Source organism: Chiloscyllium plagiosum, unplaced genomic scaffold (genome assembly GCF_037043375.1).
Source record: "Chiloscyllium plagiosum isolate Xiang-an unplaced genomic scaffold, Cpla_swu_hap1 HiC_scaffold_22, whole genome shotgun sequence".
NCBI lineage: Eukaryota > Metazoa > Chordata > Chondrichthyes > Orectolobiformes > Hemiscylliidae > Chiloscyllium > Chiloscyllium plagiosum.
This window is the reverse complement of record NW_028270160.1, coordinates 8,535,762-8,553,490: the sequence shown is the minus strand read 5'-3', so window position 1 is coordinate 8,553,490 and position 17,729 is coordinate 8,535,762. Positions and strand designations below refer to the sequence as shown.

Below are 17,729 nucleotides of genomic sequence, written 5' to 3'. Positions count from 1 at the left end.
ATTGCTGAGGTTCAATGGGAGATAGCATTGCTGAGGTTCAATGGGAGATAGCATTGCTGACGTTCAATGGGAGATTGCATTGCTGACCAGTAAGAACAAAAAACTGACTAATCCGCCCTGACAAATGTATTTGTCACCCAGCTCTTTATCTCAAAGACAATTGTGTTTTGTTGGATACCACTCTGCACAAGACATGGAGAATGCCTCTCAACATTTGCTCCATCTCTCACAACTCAAGCACACAGCAACGAATCATTCTCATCTGTTGACTGTAAGGGGAGGCCATTACAGCAATGGTCAGGAGAAATTCTTCAATCTGCTTCTGCCCATGTATTTATTATTTAAAGAGATTTCGCTCATATCACAATCACACACCATTTCCCATTAATTTGAAGGTCATAGGTCTGGTGCATGGTTCAGTGATTAGCACTGCTGCCTCACAGTGACAGGGACCCGGGTTCAATTCCAGCCTCGGGCAACTAACAGTGTGGAGTTTGCACATTCTCCCCATGGCTGTGTGGGTTTCCTCCAGGTGCTCCAGTTTCCTTCCACAGTCCAAAGATGTGCAGGTTAGGGTGGATTGACCATGCTAAATTGTCCACTTGTATCTAGGGATGTGCAGGCTGGATATTTTAGGTGGGTGATGCGGGGTTACAGGGATAGGGTATCATAGAATCCCTACAGTGCAGAACATGTCTAGCCCAACAGACCCACATGGACTCTCTGAAGAATATTGCACCCAAACTCATTCCCCTACCCTATTACTCTACACTGACCCCTAACTAACACATTGCTGAACACTATGGTCAAGTTAGCAAGACCAATACACCCGAACCTTTACGTTTGGAATGTGGGAGGAAACCAGAGCACCCGCAGGAAACCCACGCAGACACGGGGAGAACATGCAAACTCCACATAGACAATCGCCCGAGGTTGGAATCGAACCTGGATCCCTGGCGCTGTGAGGCAGCAGTGTTAACCACTGAGCCACCGGGTAGGGGTTGGGTCTGGGTGGGAGGCTCTTCGGAGGGCTGTTGTGGACTCGATGGGCTGACTGACCTGTAGAGATTCTGCGACTCTATGTCATAGAGGGTCTTGTAGTGTAGTGGGTATTGTCTCTGCCTCTCAGCCAAAAAGCTCCAGACTTAGGTCCCACTGCAGGACTGACAACACTCACTCACTGATTAAGCATCAACTTGAAAATCATTGCACCATTGGCATTAAGTGTTGGAGAGATTCTTTGTTTACAGGTCACACCATCATCCACAGGCTTCCCTCCCAGACATGTACCATCCTGACTTGGAAATATGTACCACACCAGGATGGTCAGACTGACACAGGAAGACAGGCTGGATCAGTTAGTATGGTATTCATTAGAGTTTAGAAGCCTGGGGAGTATCTCACAGAAACCTGTAGAATTCTGACCAGACAGGGTAAATGCAGGGAGGATGTTCCCGATGAATGGGGAGTCCAGAACTAGGAGTTACATTTGAAGGATACAGGGTGGGCCATTTCGGACTGAGATCAGGAGAAATGTCTTCACCCAGAGAGTGGGGAGCCTGGGGAATTCTCTGCTACAGAAAAGTAGTTGAGGCCAAAACATTGAACGTTTTCAACGAGATAGAGAGATAAAGTTTTTAGGGCTAAAGGGAACAAAGGATGTGGGGAGAAAGCAGGAACAGGGGACTGAGTTTAATATCAGCCAGGATCATATTGAATAGTGCTAGAAGGCTCAAAGGGCCAAATGGCCTGCTCCTGCTTCTATTTTTCTACATTAATACTGTATATACTCCAGTAGTAGTCAAATTCTTTTGACTACTTTTTAAGGTTAAATTTACGGGGTCGACTATTACATGGATAATACTTTTAAGGGGCTGAAATTCATGTCCGTCAAAATTCACAACATATTAGCAGAAGACCAATTGGTCTCTAAACAAATAAAGACAAAAAAACCCAATGAATTATGGTAATTGTGAAAGCCCGGAATGGAACACAACAGCCAGTGGACTGGAAGACCAAGAGCAGAGTGGAACAACCGACAGACTGGAATGCTGGAGTGGGACGTGACGGCCGGCACACTGACTCATAAACGTTGATCTGATATCCGTGAGGAACTAGGGTCGACTTTTACACAAGATACGTGGAAAATTACAGGTTATTTGGCCCAAATGATGGGGTCGACTTTTACATGAGATTGACTATTACTTGAATATACAGTGTATTTCTATAACTCTGTCACTTTGGAGCTCACTCCCTAAGGTCACTGAGGGTCTACCTCCAGTACATAGACTGCAGCTCACCACCACCTTCTCAAGGGGCAGTTAGGGATGGGCAGTACATGCAGTCCAGACAGTAACACCCATATCCCTTCAGCTGAAAATCACATAACTGAAAGAAACTTGGATCTTCTCCCTTCACTATCCATAGCTCCAGACACAACATGCTGTTAATCAATTGAGACTACCTGTAGGAACACCAGAATTATCTGTTACCACCTTGCGACTGACAGCACAGGGTGGGTACTGTCTGACTGTAAGATTATCAGTTAAAGCTGAAAATGTGTTGCTGGAAAAGCGCAGCAGGTCAGGCAGCATCCGAGGAACTGGAGAATCAACATTTCGGGCATGAGCCCTTCTTCAGGAATGAGGAAAGTGTGTCCAGCAGGCTAAGATAAAAGGTAGGGAGGAGGGACTTGGGGGAGGGGCGTTGGAAATGCGATAGGTGGAAGGAGGTCAAGGTGAGGGTGATAGGCCAGAGTGGGGGTGGGGACGGAGAGGTCAGGAAGAAGATTGCAGGTTAGGAAGGCGGTGCTGAGTTCGAGGGATTTGACTGAGACAAGGTGGGGGGAGGGGAAATGAGGAAACTGGAGAAATCCGAGTTCATCCCTTGTGGTTGGAGGGTTCCTAAGCGGAAGATGAGGCGCTCTTCCTCCAACTGTCGTGTTGCCATGGTCTGGCAATGGAGGAGTCCAAGGACCTGCATGTCCTTGGTGGAGTGGGAGGGGGAGGTGAAGTGTTGAGCCACGGGGTGGTTGGGTTGGTTGGTGCGGGTGTCCCAGAGGTGTTCTCTGAAATGTTCCGCAAGTAGGTGGCCTGTCTCCCCAATGTAGAGGAGGCCACATCGGGTGCAGCAGATGCAGTAAATGATGTGTGTGGAGGTGCAGGTGAATTTGTGGCGGATATGGAAGGATCCCTTGGGGCCTTGGAGGGAAGTGAGGGGGAGGTGTGGGCGCAAGTTTTGCATTTCTTGCGGTTGCAGGGGAAGGTGCCGGGAGTGGAGGTTGGGTTGGTAGGGGGTGTGGACCTGACGAGGGAGTCACGGAGGGAGTGGTCTTTTCGGAACACTGATAGGGGAGGGGAGGGAAATATATCCCTGATGGTGGGGTCCGTTTGGAGGTGGCTGAAATGACGACGGATGATACAATGTATATGGAGGTTTGTCGGGTGGTAGGTGAGGATCAGTGGGGTTCTGTCCTGGTGGCGACTGGAGGGGCGGGGCTCAAGGGCGGAGGAGCGGGAAGTGGAGGAGATGCGGTGGAGGGCATCGTCGTTCACGTCTGGGCGGAAATTGCGGTCTTTGAAGAAGGAAGCCATCTGGGTTGTACGGTATTGGAACTGGTCCTCCTGGGAGCAGATGCGGTGGAGACAAAGGAATTGGGAATATGGGATGGCGTTTTTACAGGGGGCAGGGTGGGAAGAGGTGTAGTCTAGGTAGCTGTGGGAGTCGGTCGGTTTATAGTAAATGTCTGTGTTGATTCGGTCACCCGAGATAGAAATGGAAAGGTCTAGGAAGGGGAGGGAGGAGTCTGAGACAGTCCAGGTGAATTTGAGGTCGGGGTGGAAGGTGTTGGTAAAGTGGATGAACTGTTCAACCTCCTCGTGGGAGCACAAGGCAGTGCCGATACAATCATTGATGTAGCGGAGGAAAAGGTGGGGGGGTGGTGCCAGTGTAGCTGCGGAAGATGGACTGTTCCACATATCCTACGAAGAGGCAGGCATAGCTGGGGCCCATGCGGGTGCCCATGGCTACTCCTTTGGTTTGGAGGAAGTGGGAGGATTGGAAAGAGAAGTTGTTCAGGGTGAGGACCAGTTCAGTTAGTCGAAGGAGGATGTCAGTGGAAGGGTACTGGTTGGTATGGTGGGAAAGGAAGAAGCAGAGGGCTTTGAGGCCTTTGTGATGGGGGATGGAGGTGTATAGGGACTGGATGTCCATGGTGAAGATAAGGCGTTGGGGGCCGGGGAAACGAAAATCATGGAGGAGGTGGAGGGCGTGGGTGGTGTCCCAAACGTAAGTGGGGAGTTCTTGGACTAAGGGGGACAGGACCGTGTTGAGGTATGCAGAGATGAGTTCGGTGGGGCAGGAGCAGGCTGAGACAATGGGTCGGCCGAGGCAGTCAGATTTGTAGATTTGGGCAGGAGTTAGAAACGGGCAGTGCAGGGTTGTGGGACTATGAGGTTGGAGGCAGTGGATGGGAGATCCCCTGAGGTGATGAGGTTCTGGATGGTCTGGGAGATGATGGTTTGGTGGTGGGAGGTGGGGTCATGGTCAAGGGGGCAGTAGGAGGAGGTGTCCGCGAGCTGGTATTTAGCCTCAGTGGTGTAAAGGTCGGTGCGCCAAACTACTACTGCGCCTCCTTTGTCTGCCGGTTTGATAGTGCATGAGCTCAGGTTTCACAAAACTCTAGTGCCCCTAGACAGGATAGTCTGACAGCTTTCTCTGCAGATTTCTGCCCCTAAACATCTATATCATTGGCCAAAGGTGCAATTTTTCTGCCTTGCCATGATGTTAGCAGTCAACATGCTGGCTCAGAGGTTAGCTCTGCTGCCTCACAGCACCAGGGATCCGGGTTCAATTCCTGGCTTGGGTAACTGTCTGTGTGGAGTTTGCACATTCTCCCCGTGTCTGCGTGAGTTTCCTCCGGGTGCTCTGGTTTCTTCCCACAATCCAAAGATGTGCAGGTTAGGTGAGTGGGCCATACTAAACTGCCCGTAGTGTTAGGTGCATTAGTCAGGAGTAAATATAGGGTAGGGGAATGGGTCTGGGTGGGTTACTGTTCGGAGGGTCAGTGTGGACTTGTTGGGCCAAAGGGCCTGTTTCCATACTATGGGGAATCTAATCTTAAAACAAAATGCCCTGCCAGTAATCACTGGCTCACAGATTAACAGCACTTGCTCAGGGAAAATAATAACGGTTCTTGTACCAACACAACATGCATGGGCCAACAAAAGGAGAGATAGTTTGACTGAGAGAGAAATGTTACAATGAACTTGGGTATAAATAAATGAGATAAATATTGTTAATACCACCTTGAAAGGAAATACATTGGTGGCATTGACTGTATTTTTAACTGAAATTAGTAGCAAATTGATTACATACCTTGAGCTCACTTCTTCATGAACAACTTTCAAGACATCCCGTATGTACTTAGGGAGAGGTTGAGCAGGAGTGACACACATATTCAGGACCAGATCTTCAGTCTTCTGCACCCTCCTTCCATAGTAATCCTTGTGACAGAATGACAAAACATACCAGAAACAGGTATAGGACCCAACACAAACCTCTCTCTCCTTCCGACTTCATCTAATCCCATCAAAATGCCCTTCCATCCCCTTCTCCCTCATGGTTTTTATCCAGCTTCTTCATCAAGGGCAACACATGTTGACATATCCCACATTCTCACCACTCTCTGGGAGATAGCATAATGAAAATTGAGTGCAAGAAACCCTTTCTCTCATGAAATCTGGATGGCACCAGCATTTATTATTTTAACATCCAGCCCTAAATCGTTATTTTCATTTGTTAACCCAGCCAGCTACAAAGTTTCAGATATAGCCCTTCTTCAGAATTTGACTTCTCCACCTCCTGATGCTGCCTGGCTTGCTGTGTTCTTCCAGCCTCCTGTTTGTCTACTTTGCATTCCAGTATCTGCAGTTTTTTTTTGTGTCTACAAAGCAGTGACTGGCCAGAACACTTCAGAGGGGCAGCGAAGACTCAATGACATTGCTGAGGGTCTAGAATCATGTGTAGGTTTGAAAAGTAAAGGATGACAGATTTCCTTCCCTGTCAGATGTTAGTGAACAAGATGGGCTTTTCTGAGATTGACAATGGTCATCAGTAGACCCTTAATTTCAAATTCTTTATTAAATTCAAATTATAGAGATAGAGTCATAGAGATGTACAGCATGGAAACAGACCCTTCGGTCGAACCCGTCCATGCTGACAAGATATCCCAACCCAATCTAGTCCCACCTGCCAGCACCCGGCCCATATCCCTCCAAACCCTTCCTATTCATATACCCATACAAATGCCTTTTAAATGTTGCAATTGTACCAGCCTCCACCACATCCTCTGGCAGCTCATTCCATACACGTACCTCTGCGTGAAAAGGTTGCCCCCTTAGGTCTCTTTTATATCTTTCCCCTCTCACCCTAAACCTATGCCCTCTAGTTCTGGACTCGCTGACCCTAGGGAAAAGACTTTGCCTATTTACCCTAACCTGGTAGGGTTTGAACTCAGGTCCCCAGGACATTAGCTGAGTTTTTGGGCATTAGTGATAATCCTACTCGGCCACTGCCTTCCCAATTTCCTGCAAGTGCTGTGCTGGGATTTGAAGCCATGCCCAGAAAAAAAAAAACCAAAGAACCCCAGATACTGGAAACCTGAAACAAAGACAGAAATTGCTGGTGAAACTCAGCAGCTCTGGCAGCATCTGTGGAAAGAAACAAAGTTAACATTGAGTCCCAGTGACTTGTCTTTAGAACTCCAGAAGACGACATACTGGATCAGGAATGTTAATGGTTTCTCTGTCCACAGATGCTGCTCGACCTCCTGAGTTCCTCCAGCAACTTTCTGTCTTTGTTGAACCCATGCTGTCTGGATAACTAGCCCAGTGAAACTGCACCACTGTTCAGGGGTATGCTACATGATGTTGTGCAGTTAGCCGGTTGTGGATGGTGACATTAATAGCTGCTCTGAATCACAGCAGAATAAATACAACATTAATTCCAACTAGTGTGAGTGTAATTTGTATAAACTTGGTACACTTTTATTACAGATTAAGTTTGTGTAATCAAGGTTACAAATATACAATATGCCAAGATGCAGCTTGCTAATAACTCTCACCTCTGCATCAGAAAGTCTGGCCTTGAGCCTCACTCTCGACACTTGACCATGTCATATAGGCCTGTGTTTCAGTGATGCACTTGGGGGAGTGCTGCACTGTCTGGTGAACTGTCTTATGAATCAGGTATTGAATGCTGACCCAGCTGCCTCCTCTCAACTTCGCTCAATAACAGACAGGTTTCCTTGTGAAGATCATTCACTGAAACCAAAACGTTAACTCTGCTTTCTCTCTCTTCAGCTGCTGCCGGACCTGCTGAGTTTCTCCAGCAATTTCTGTTTTTGTTTGTTTCAATAGTCCTCAAGTCTTGGCCAACAATTTTTATCCAATCAAACTGGCAAAAATAAAGGATTTATCAGGTGACTTAATTTCGATACCTGTCATGTGAAAATGAGACATTGACCTTGTCTCTTCACTAAAATTCCCAAGGTGCTAACGAAATGCAAGATCAAGCTTTCTCTCTCTCTCTCTCTGTCTCTCTATAGTTGATGAAAGCTGAGGCTGGTTTTACTAACCTGAGATCAAAAGCAGAGCTTTTCATTATCTGGACATTGTATCTTTGGCAGAAAAGGAGAGAAGATCTGCATTTACATAGCAGCCTTCAGCGGCTCAGCACGCTCTGCAGCTCATTAGAAACCAAAGGTGCATTGTTGGTTGAAAAGTGAAGTCACTGTTGCGAGGCAGAAAATGCAGCAGGCAATTTGTGAACTGCAAGATCTCACGACCGTCAATGGGAAAGGGCGAGGCCAACCTGTTATTGCTCAAGGGATACATAATGGGCACAACACCACCTGGTTTCTTCAAATAATACTGCAGGGTATTTTACAAACGTCTGGGGCTCCAGTTACCATCACTGAATCCTCCATTGTCGACATCTTTGGAGGTGACTGTTGACCAAAACTTAACTGGATGCACACTGGCTACAAGAACAAGTCAGAGGCTACGAAAAGCTCAAACGTTACAGGCATTCCTTCAGATTATTGGCTGACACATCAGTGCGGCAAAGTCCTCGGCTCTCTGCAACGAAACGTGAACCCACGGCATTTCAAAAAGAGATTGAAGAGGCCGATTCCTGGGATGGAGGAATTCACTTACCGCAAATGGTTAAATAGGTCAGGCCTTTATTCATGACAGTTTAGCAGAACAAGGGTGATATCACTGAAACATAAAATATTTTGAGAGGGCTCAACAGATGTTGACAAGAGTTTTTGAGTATTGCAGGAGCCTCAAACTACGGGACGTCATTTCTATATCCTGTAACCTCTCATTCAAAACTATGAAGGAATTTCTTCCCTCAGAGTCATACAGCATGGAAACAGACCGTTCAGTCCACGCCAACCATAATCCCAAAGTAAACGAGCTGCACTTGCCTGAACTTGGCCCATATCCCTGCAGACATTCCCAATTCACATACTTATCTAAATGTCTTTTACACGTTGCAGGGAGTGGTGTTCCAATGTATCTGTTGCCCTTGTCCTTCTAGACAGAAGCAGTCATGGGTTTGGAAGATGATGTCTCAGGATCTTTGGTGAATTGCTGCAATGCATCTTGTAGATAGGACACACTGCTGCTACTGAGCGTCGGTCGTGCAGGGAGAGGATGCTTGTGGATGTGGTGCCAATCCAGCAGGCTGCTTTGTCCTGGATGGTGTCAAGCTTCCTGAGTGTTGTTGGAGCTGCACCCATCCAGGGAATTGGGGAGTGTTCTATCACACTCCTGACTTGCACCTTACAGATGGTGGGCAGGCTTTGGGGAGTCAGGAGGTGAGTTATTCACGCAGTATTCCCGTGTCTGATTGGTTCTTGTAGCCACTGTGCTTACGTAATGAATGTTTGGTCAACATTAACTCCAGAGCTGTTGACAGTGGAGGATTTAGTGATGCTAACAGCATTGAATGCCAAGGGATGGCATTTAGAATGTCTGCAGTGGTTCTGTTCGCCGAGCTGGAAGTTTTTGTTGCAAACGTTTCGTCCCCTGTCTAGGTGACACCCTCAGTGCTTGGGAACCTCCTGTGAAGCGCTTCTATGGTGTTTCCTCTGGCATTTATAGTGGCCTGTCCTTGCCGCTTCCGGTTGTCAGTTTCAGCTGTCCGCTGTAGTGGCCGGTATATTGGGTCCAGGTCTATGTGTTTGTTGATGGAGTTTGTGGATGAGTGCCAAGCTTATAGGAATTCCCTGGCTGTTCTTTGTTTCGCTTGCCCTATAATGGTAGTGTTGTCCCAGTCAAATTCATGTTGCTTGTCGTCTGCGTGTGCAGCTACTAGGGATAGCTGGTCGTGTCGTTTCGTGGCTAGTTGATGTTCGTGGATGCGGATCGTTAGCTGTCTTCCTGTTTGTCCTATATAGTGTTTTGTGCAGTCCTTGCATGGGATTTTGTACACTACGTTAGTTTTGCTCATGCTGGGTATCGGGTCCTTAGTTTTGGTGAGTTGTTGTCTGAGAGTGGCTGTTGGTTTGTGTGCTGTTATAAGTCCTAGTGGTCGCAGTAGTCTGGCTGTCATTTCAGAGATGTTCTTGATGTATGGTAGTGTGGCTAGTCCTTTGGGTTGTGGCATGTCCTCGTTCTGTTGTCTCTCCCTTAGGCATCTGTTGATGAAATTGCGAGGATATCCGTTTTTTGCGAATACCTTGTATAGGTGTTCCTCTTCCTCTTTTTGCAGTTCTGGTGTGCTGCAGTGTGTTGTGGCCCTTTTGAACAGTGTCTTGATGCAACTTCGTTTGTGTGTATTGGGGTGGTTGCTTTCATAGTTCAGGACTTGGTCTGTGTGTGTGGCTTTCCTGTGTACCTTTGTGGTGAATTCTCCGTTTGGTGTTCTCTGTACCATCACGTCTAGGAATGGGAGTTGGTTGCCCTTTTCTTCCTCTCTCGTGAATCGGATTCCTGTGAGTGTGGCGTTGATGATCCGGTGTGTGTTCTCTATTTCGGTGTTTTTAATGATTACAAAGGTGTCATCAACGTATCTGACCCAGAGTTTGGGTTGAATTTGTGGTAAGACTGTTTGTTCTAACCTTTGCATTACTGCTTTTGCTATGAGTCCCGAGATCGGTGAGCCCATGGGTGTTCCGTTGATTTGTTCGTAATCTGGTTGTTGAATGTGAAGTGTGTTGTGAGGCACAAGTCCAGTAGTTTAAGTATGCCATCTTTGTTGATGGGTTCAACGTCCTGTTGTCTGTTATGTCTGTTCAGCAGGTTGGCTACTGTTTCTCTGGCTAGGGCTTTGTCAATAGACGTGAACAGTGCCGTTACGTCGAATGAGACCATGTTGAGTTAGAATGTCTCTTATTGGCGATGGTCATTGCCTGGCATGTGTATGGCATAAATATTATTTGCCACTTGTCAGTCCAAGCCTGGATATTGTCTAGATCTTGTTGCATTTGAACATTGTCTGCTTCAGTATCTGAGGCGTCTCGATTGATGCTGAACATTATGCAATCGTTGGCGAATATCCCCACTTCTGACATTATGACAGAGGGGAGGTCATTAATGAAGTAGCTGAAGATGGTTGGGCCTAGGACACTACTCTGAGGAACTCCTACAGAGATGTCCTGGAGCTGAGATGATGGATGCCCAACAACCACAATCTTCTTCAACCAGCCGAGAGTTTGACCCCGATACCCATTGATTCCACTTTTGCTAGGGCTACGAGATGCCACTCTTGGTCAAATACAGCCTTGATATCAAGGGCTGTCACTCTCTCACCTCTGGAATTCAGCTTTTTTGTCCATGTTTGATCTGAGGTTATAATGAGGTCAGAAACTGAGTGGCCCTGGTAGAACCCAAACTGACCACATTTAGAGTTTTAATTAATTCACTGATTGAATTTTGATTTGATTCAAAATTCGCATTGCTTACCTTGAGAAGCATTAAAACCATTCGTCATGCTATAGCTGAGAAGCTGAGCAATGAGAGCGTGTGTAGTTTGCTGTTGACCCTCCCTCCTCAACATTTGTATATTCAACTCACTGAGATGGACCAATGTAAATTTACAAAACCCAATAGTTTAAGAGATTGGTCAATCAAAAATTAGAAATGAATTTATAATAGTAAGATAACATTTTCTGAAGTACATTACCTTTACATCTTCATGAATTCCCATATCTCCAGAACATCCAGAGGAACTAGAAAAATATTTTAAAATTAAATATTGCCCTTAGCTGATTTCTTTTTTAGTGCACCTTGAATTCGGAAAAAATATTTATAGAAGATCCACTTACATCACAGGTGATTGTAAATTGCGCTCATGTTGAACAACCTGATACATCAATACTGGAAATGTATTGCTGGAAAAGCGCAGCAGGTCAGGCAGCATCCAGGGAACAGGAGAATCGACGTTTCGGGCATAAGCCCTTCTTCAGGAAGGGCTTATGCCCGAAACGTCGATTCTCCTGTTCCCTGGATGCTGCCTGACCTGCTGCGCTTTTCCAGCAACACATTTCCAGCTCTGATCTCCAGCATCTGCAGACCTCACTTTCTCCTCCTGATACATCAATAGCCCAGGAAGGGAAAAATACACACTGCTATCAGTGTTCGCAAATGAAGAGTTTAAAAAAGTTGTTTCAGACACTCCTGAGAGACATTCAGTTGAAATAATGCACAGCATGTATCCAAATGTCCAACCTGTCCATGCCGACCAGATATCCCAACCCAATCTAGTCCCACCTGCCAGCACCCGGCCCATATCCCTCTAAACCCTTCCTATTCATATACCCATCCAAATGCCTCTTAAATGTTGCAATTGTACCAGCCTCCACCACATCCTCTGGCAGCTCATTCCATACACGTACCACCCTCTGTGTGAAAAAGTTGCCCCTTAGGTCTCTTTTATATCTTTCCCCTCTTACCCTAAACCTATGCCCTCTAGTTCTGGACTCCCCCACCCCAGGGAAAAGACTTTGTCTATTTATCCTATCCATGCCCCTCATAATTTTATAAACCTCTATAAGGTCACCCCTCAGCCTCCGACGCTCCGGGGAAAACAGCCCCAGCCTATTCAGCCTCTCCCTATAGCTCAAATCCTCCAACCCTGGCAACATCCTTGTAAATCTTTTCTGAACTCTTTCAAGTTTCACAACATCTTTCCAATAGAAAGACGACCAGAATTGCATGCAATATTCCAACAGTGGCCTAACCAGCTGCAACATGACCTCCCAACTCCTGTACTCAATACTCTGACCAATAAAGGAAAGCATACCAAATACCGCCTTCACTTTCCACTTTGAAGAAGTGCAGGTAAGTTCATCCTGGCCAATTCCTCAATCACAAAAAAACCAGATGATCTCTGATGACGACATGGGAGTTTATGGCACCTTGATGTGTGCAAATTAGCTATTGCATTCCCTGCATCACACTATCAGCCATACTCCAAATAGAGGGTAATTGGGCATGACATGTTTTGGGATGTCCAGAGGTCATGAATGTGAACAGCTTCAACCTCTCCCTGCAGCGGGCCACTGTCCCTGCCTGTTTCAAGAGGGCCAACATCATCTCTGTGTCTAAGAAGGCTCATGCAGCATGTCTCAATGACTACCACCCAGTGGCCCTAACATTGGGGGTCATGAAGTGCTTTGAAAGGCTGGTCATTGCAATAATCAACTCCAGCCTCCCGACTACTCTTGACCCACTCCAATTTGCCTATCTGACCAACAGATCCACGTCAGATGCCATATCACTTGCCCTTCACTGCTCCCTTGAACATCTTGACACCAAGAACAGCTGTGTAAGAATCCTACTCATTGACTACAGTTCAGCCTTCAATACTATTATCCCCTCGAGACTGATTTCTAAACTTAGTGATCTCAGAGTAAGCCCCACTCTCTGCAACTGGATCCTCAGTTTCCTGACCCACAGGCCACAATCAGTGAAGATTGGGGACAATATTTCAACCCCACTAACACTCAACATTGGAGCCCCCCAGGGGTGTGTACTCAGCCCCCTACTGTACTCACTGCATACCCATGACTGCACCGCCAAATACCAGAACAATGGCACTTACAAGTTCGCCAATGACACCACCACAGTCCGTCAAATCTCAGATGGCGACAAAACATACTACAGAGGGGAGGTGGTGTACTGAGAACAACCTTGCTCACAATGCTGGCAAAACCAAGGAACTTATTATTGACTTTCGGCAAGTTGTTACCCATGCCCCCCTACACATTAACAGTACAGAGGTAGAACGAGTGGAGAGTGTCAAGCTCCTGGGAGTGGTCATCCACAACAAGCTTGCTTGGAATCTTCATATGGATGCACTGGTCACAAAGGCCCAACAATGGCTCTTCTTCCTCAGACAGATAAGAAAATTTGGCACAATGACGAATACCTTTGCCAACTTTTCTAGGTACACCATCGAGAGCATTCTGGCTGGATTATCACTACTTGGTATGGCAACTGTACCATTCAAGTGGTGAACTCAGCCCGGACAATCACAAAGGCCAACCTCCTATCTATAGAAACTATCTACCAGGCCCGCTGTCAAGGAAAGGCTGCCAGCATTCTCAAAGATCCATCCCACCCTGGCAATGTGTTTCTACAACCTCTACCATCGGGGAGAAGGTACAGAAGCCTGAACACATGCACCAGCCGGTTTCGTAACAGTTTCTACCCTACTGTTGTTAGAATACTGAATGGACTCACAAACTCTTAACATTCGCCTGTACCTATGTTTTTGTTTTTGCTGCTGTTTACCTATTATTTACTTATCTATGTTACTTAACTCTGTGATCTGCCTGTATTGCTCGCAAGACAAAGCTTTTCACTGTGGCTTGACAATAAATTCAATTCAATTCAAGTGCATCAATTCACATGAAGAATGGTCTGTCAAGCCTAGAGTGTGACTATCTCAGAGCTTGCTTCAAGAGAAGAGGCAGAAGTCTGATCAGTGAAACAATTTGTCCTGCTTGGAAATAGAAACAATGTTTTCCAATAATCACTTCAGAAACAAAACCCACAGCTGGACTGGTTGACATAGTTTTTACCACAAGATCAAGTGCAGGCCAATTGCAAGAATCCAAGATTAGACTGATTGCAAAATTCCTTCCCAATTGAGACCTTCAAAACAGCAATGGCAAGAGTGGAAACAGCAGTGTGGAGGTACCTACAAGGACTGCATTCTGCAGCTCACCACCATCTGCTCCAGGCAGTTAGGGACGAGCAGTAAAATAATGGCCCATTCTACACCTCTCAGATCTCATGAATGAAACAACCCACCATGAAAATCTCTTGCCACAACAAACCTGAGTGATCAAGATATCACAACAATCCATATTCCACATTGCAGTAGGTTTTTTCTGAATCTCCTGGCTTTGTAATCGTCTCTTTCACAACCTCAGGTTCCAGTGCAAATAATCTTATTTCTATGCCTCTTAACTTAGCTGGTCACAACCTTGAAAGGTTCTCTCAAGATACTGTACTAACAGTTTAAGCAAAAAAAGTTAATTTTGCAAGCCTTAATTACGTTCTGATAAGACCTCAGTTGATAAGTCCAACATTGAACCTTTCCCCCATTGCTTTTTAATAGCCTTACTGTAATTATATATACAACATTGAACATTAACTACAGCCTAACATATTATGAAAAAAATCGTAACTCTAATTGCAAACAGATTCTAATTTTAGTAATTCATTTACCATTCAATAGTCATTCAGGAGATGTAGGCACTGCAGCCCCTATCAGCATTTATTGCCTGTCCCTAGTTACCCCTTGAGAAGGTGGTGGTGAGCTGCCTTCTTAAACTGCTGCAGTCCATGTGCTGTAGGTGGACCCACAATGCCCTTAGGGAGGGAATTCCAGGATTTTGACAGTGAAGGAACGGTGATGGATTTTCAAGTCAGGATGAAGTCAGAAGTCACACGACACCAGGTTAGAGTCTAACAGGTTGGTTTAAAATCACAAGCTTTCAGAGCGCTGCTCCTTCATCAGGTGGTTGTGGAGCAGGATCTTAAGACACAGAATTTATAGCAAAAGTTTACGGTGTGATGCAACTGGAATGGCATACAGGGTGACTTTTGTATCCATGGAATTGTTTCCCGAGGTTTACTGCGGGCAGAACATATAAAAAGAGAACCTTCCGGAACCAGGGACCAGGAGGCTGCCAGGAAGGTAAATGAATGGGTTCGCTCCTATCTGCGGTTTCAGGTTTCACATTGAGTTTAGCAAGATATCCCCCATGGGTATGGGAGGGGGACTACCCTAACAGCAATCTAGGTTTGTTCAATATATCATTTCAGGAGGGAGTGACTCCTAGCTCAAAGACTGAGACAGGGGGAGGTGTGGGGATTCCTAGCTCAGAGACAGAGACAGGGTGGGAACTCCTAGCTCAGAGACAGGGTGAGGACTCCGAGCTCAGAGACAGAGACAGGGGTGAGGACTCCGAGCTCAGAGACAGAGATTGGGGTGGGGACTCCTAGCTCAGAGACAGAGGTGGGGACTCCTAGCTCAGAGACAGGGGTGAGGACTCCTAGCTCAGAGACAGGGGTGAGGACTCCGAGCTCAGAGACAGGGGTGAGGACTCCGAGCTCAGAGACAGGGGTGAGGACTCCGAGCTCAGAGACAGGGGTGAGGACTCCGAGCTCAGAGACAGGGGTGAGGACTCCGAGCTCAGAGACAGGGGTGAGGACTCCGAGCTCAGAGACAGGGGTGAGGACTCCGAGCTCAGAGACAGGGGTGAGGACTCCGAGCTCAGAGCCAGAGATTGGGGTGGGGACTCCTAGCTCAGAGACAGAGATTGGGGTGGGGACTCCTAGCTCAGAGTCAGAGACAGAGACAGGGGTGGGGACTCCTAGCTCAGAGACAGGGGTGAGGACTCCTAGCTCAGAGACAGGGGTGAGGACTCCGAGCTCAGAGACAGGGGTGAGGACTCCGAGCTCAGAGACAGGGGTGAGGACTCCGAGCTCAGAGACAGGGGTGAGGACTCCGAGCTCAGAGACAGGGGTGAGGACTCCGAGCTCAGAGACAGGGGTGAGGACTCCGAGCTCAGAGACAGGGATAGGGGTGGGGACTCCTAGCTCAGAGACAGAGATTGGGGTGGGGACTCCTAGCTCAGAGTCAGAGACAGAGACAGGGGTGGGGACTCCTAGCTCAGAGACAGAGACAGGGGTGGGGACCCTAGCTCAGAGACGGGATGGGGAGGGCAAGGGGGTGGGGACTCCGAGCTCAGAGACAGAGATAGGGGTGGGGGTGGGGACTCCGAGCTCAGAGACAGAGATTGGAGTGGGGACTCCTAGCTCAGAGACAGAGACAGGGGTGGGGACTCCTAGCTCAGAGACAGAGACAGGGGTGGGGACCCCTAGCTCAGAGACGGGGTGGAGAGGGCAAGGGGGTGGGGTCTCCTAGCTCAGAGACAGACAGGGGTGGGGACTCCTAGCTCAGAGAAAGGGGTGAGGACACCGAGCTCAGAGACAGGGGTGAGGACACCGAGCTCAGAGACAGAGATAGGGGTGGGGACTCCTAGCTCAGAGACAGAGATTGGGGTAGGGACTCCTAGCTCAGAGACAGGGGTGGGGACCCCTAGCTCAGAGACAGGGGTGGGGACTCCCAGCTCAGAGACAGGGGTGGGAACTCCCAGCTCAGAGACGGGTGGGGAGGGCAAGGGGGTGGGGACTCTCAGCTCAGAGGGGGGGGGGGGGGGGAAAGAGAACTCCTAGCTCAGAGACAGAGATTGGGGTAGGGACTCCTAGCTCAGAGACAGGGGTGGGGACTCCCAGCTCAGAGACGGGGGGGGTGGGGGGGAACGGGAGAAAATACTCCGACACTCCGTTCGCTGCACACACTGTCCTTCTCCCACAGACACAGACCTGTCCCCAGCGCCCCGCTGCTGCTGCTCCTGCTCCTCCATTGTCGGCCTCCCGGACTCCGTGTCAAAGTCCCCAGGGCGGCTCAGTGCGCATGTGCAGTAACCCCCTCCCCGCCGCGGCTCCCGGGTTCGAGGCCGGACTTTGATACTTACCCTCCCACAGCCTCCAGAGTCAAGCCCTGGCTTACAAAACAAAGCCAGCAATATTGTCTAAAGGCTGCAATTTTATTTTTAAAGACCCCAACGTGAACAAAGGCTTCCGTGATCACTGGAGGGGGCCGTTCGGCCCATCGCGCCCGCACTGGCCCATTGATCAAACTGGGCTCTATTGCAATCCCCGGACTACACCGCCTCGTATTCCCAACACATCGTGATTGATTTTCAAAAGAAAATGTGCATTAGTCTGTTTTTATTTGATAATACGGTTTTTTTTAACATAGATGGCTCAGAAGGAGACCGTTCGGCCCATCAAGGTCATGCCCCGAGATGATTCCATTCAGAGACACTAGCCTTGGAACCTGTTTTCCTTTATTGTTAGGGCCAACATCCCTCCTTCTCCATTTTAGAAAGTTCTTCTAAAAGATAGACATTCCTGAATTCCCATTTGCTATTCAGTGATCAGTGCGGGATACCCAAAAATGAGGTGTCAACCAGGTGCAGCTACCAGTCAGGACTACGAGCATGCCAAACACCATAAGGTGCAAGTAATAAATAGACAGAGCTAAGCCACCCCACAACCTATGGATCAGATCTAAGCTCCACAGGCCTGTCCACATCCAGTCATGAATGATGGTGGATTATTGAACCACTCTCTGGA

At 47.7% G+C, this 17,729-nt stretch overlaps 1 protein-coding gene across 2 annotated transcripts in view; it reads right to left on the bottom strand.

The window, feature by feature from the left end:
• The window catches only part of as3mt (arsenite methyltransferase), a 64,153-nt gene extending 47,148 nt beyond the window's left edge, over positions 1-17,005 (bottom strand). Inside the window, exons 1-3 of one of the 2 annotated variants that reach the window (XM_043713041.2) lie at positions 16,914-17,005; positions 11,194-11,239; positions 5,377-5,504 (exon numbers count right to left, since the gene is read on the bottom strand). In XM_043713041.2, the coding sequence (XP_043568976.2) occupies positions 5,377-5,504; positions 11,194-11,239; positions 16,914-16,954 (215 nt within the window). In that variant the 5' untranslated portion in view covers positions 16,955-17,005. Of the gene's footprint in view, positions 1-5,376; positions 5,505-11,193; positions 11,240-14,747; positions 15,181-16,913 lie in introns of those variants that run through there. The other variant, XM_043713042.2, reaches the window with a different exon arrangement.
• Between the last annotated feature and the right edge of the window lie 724 nt (positions 17,006-17,729).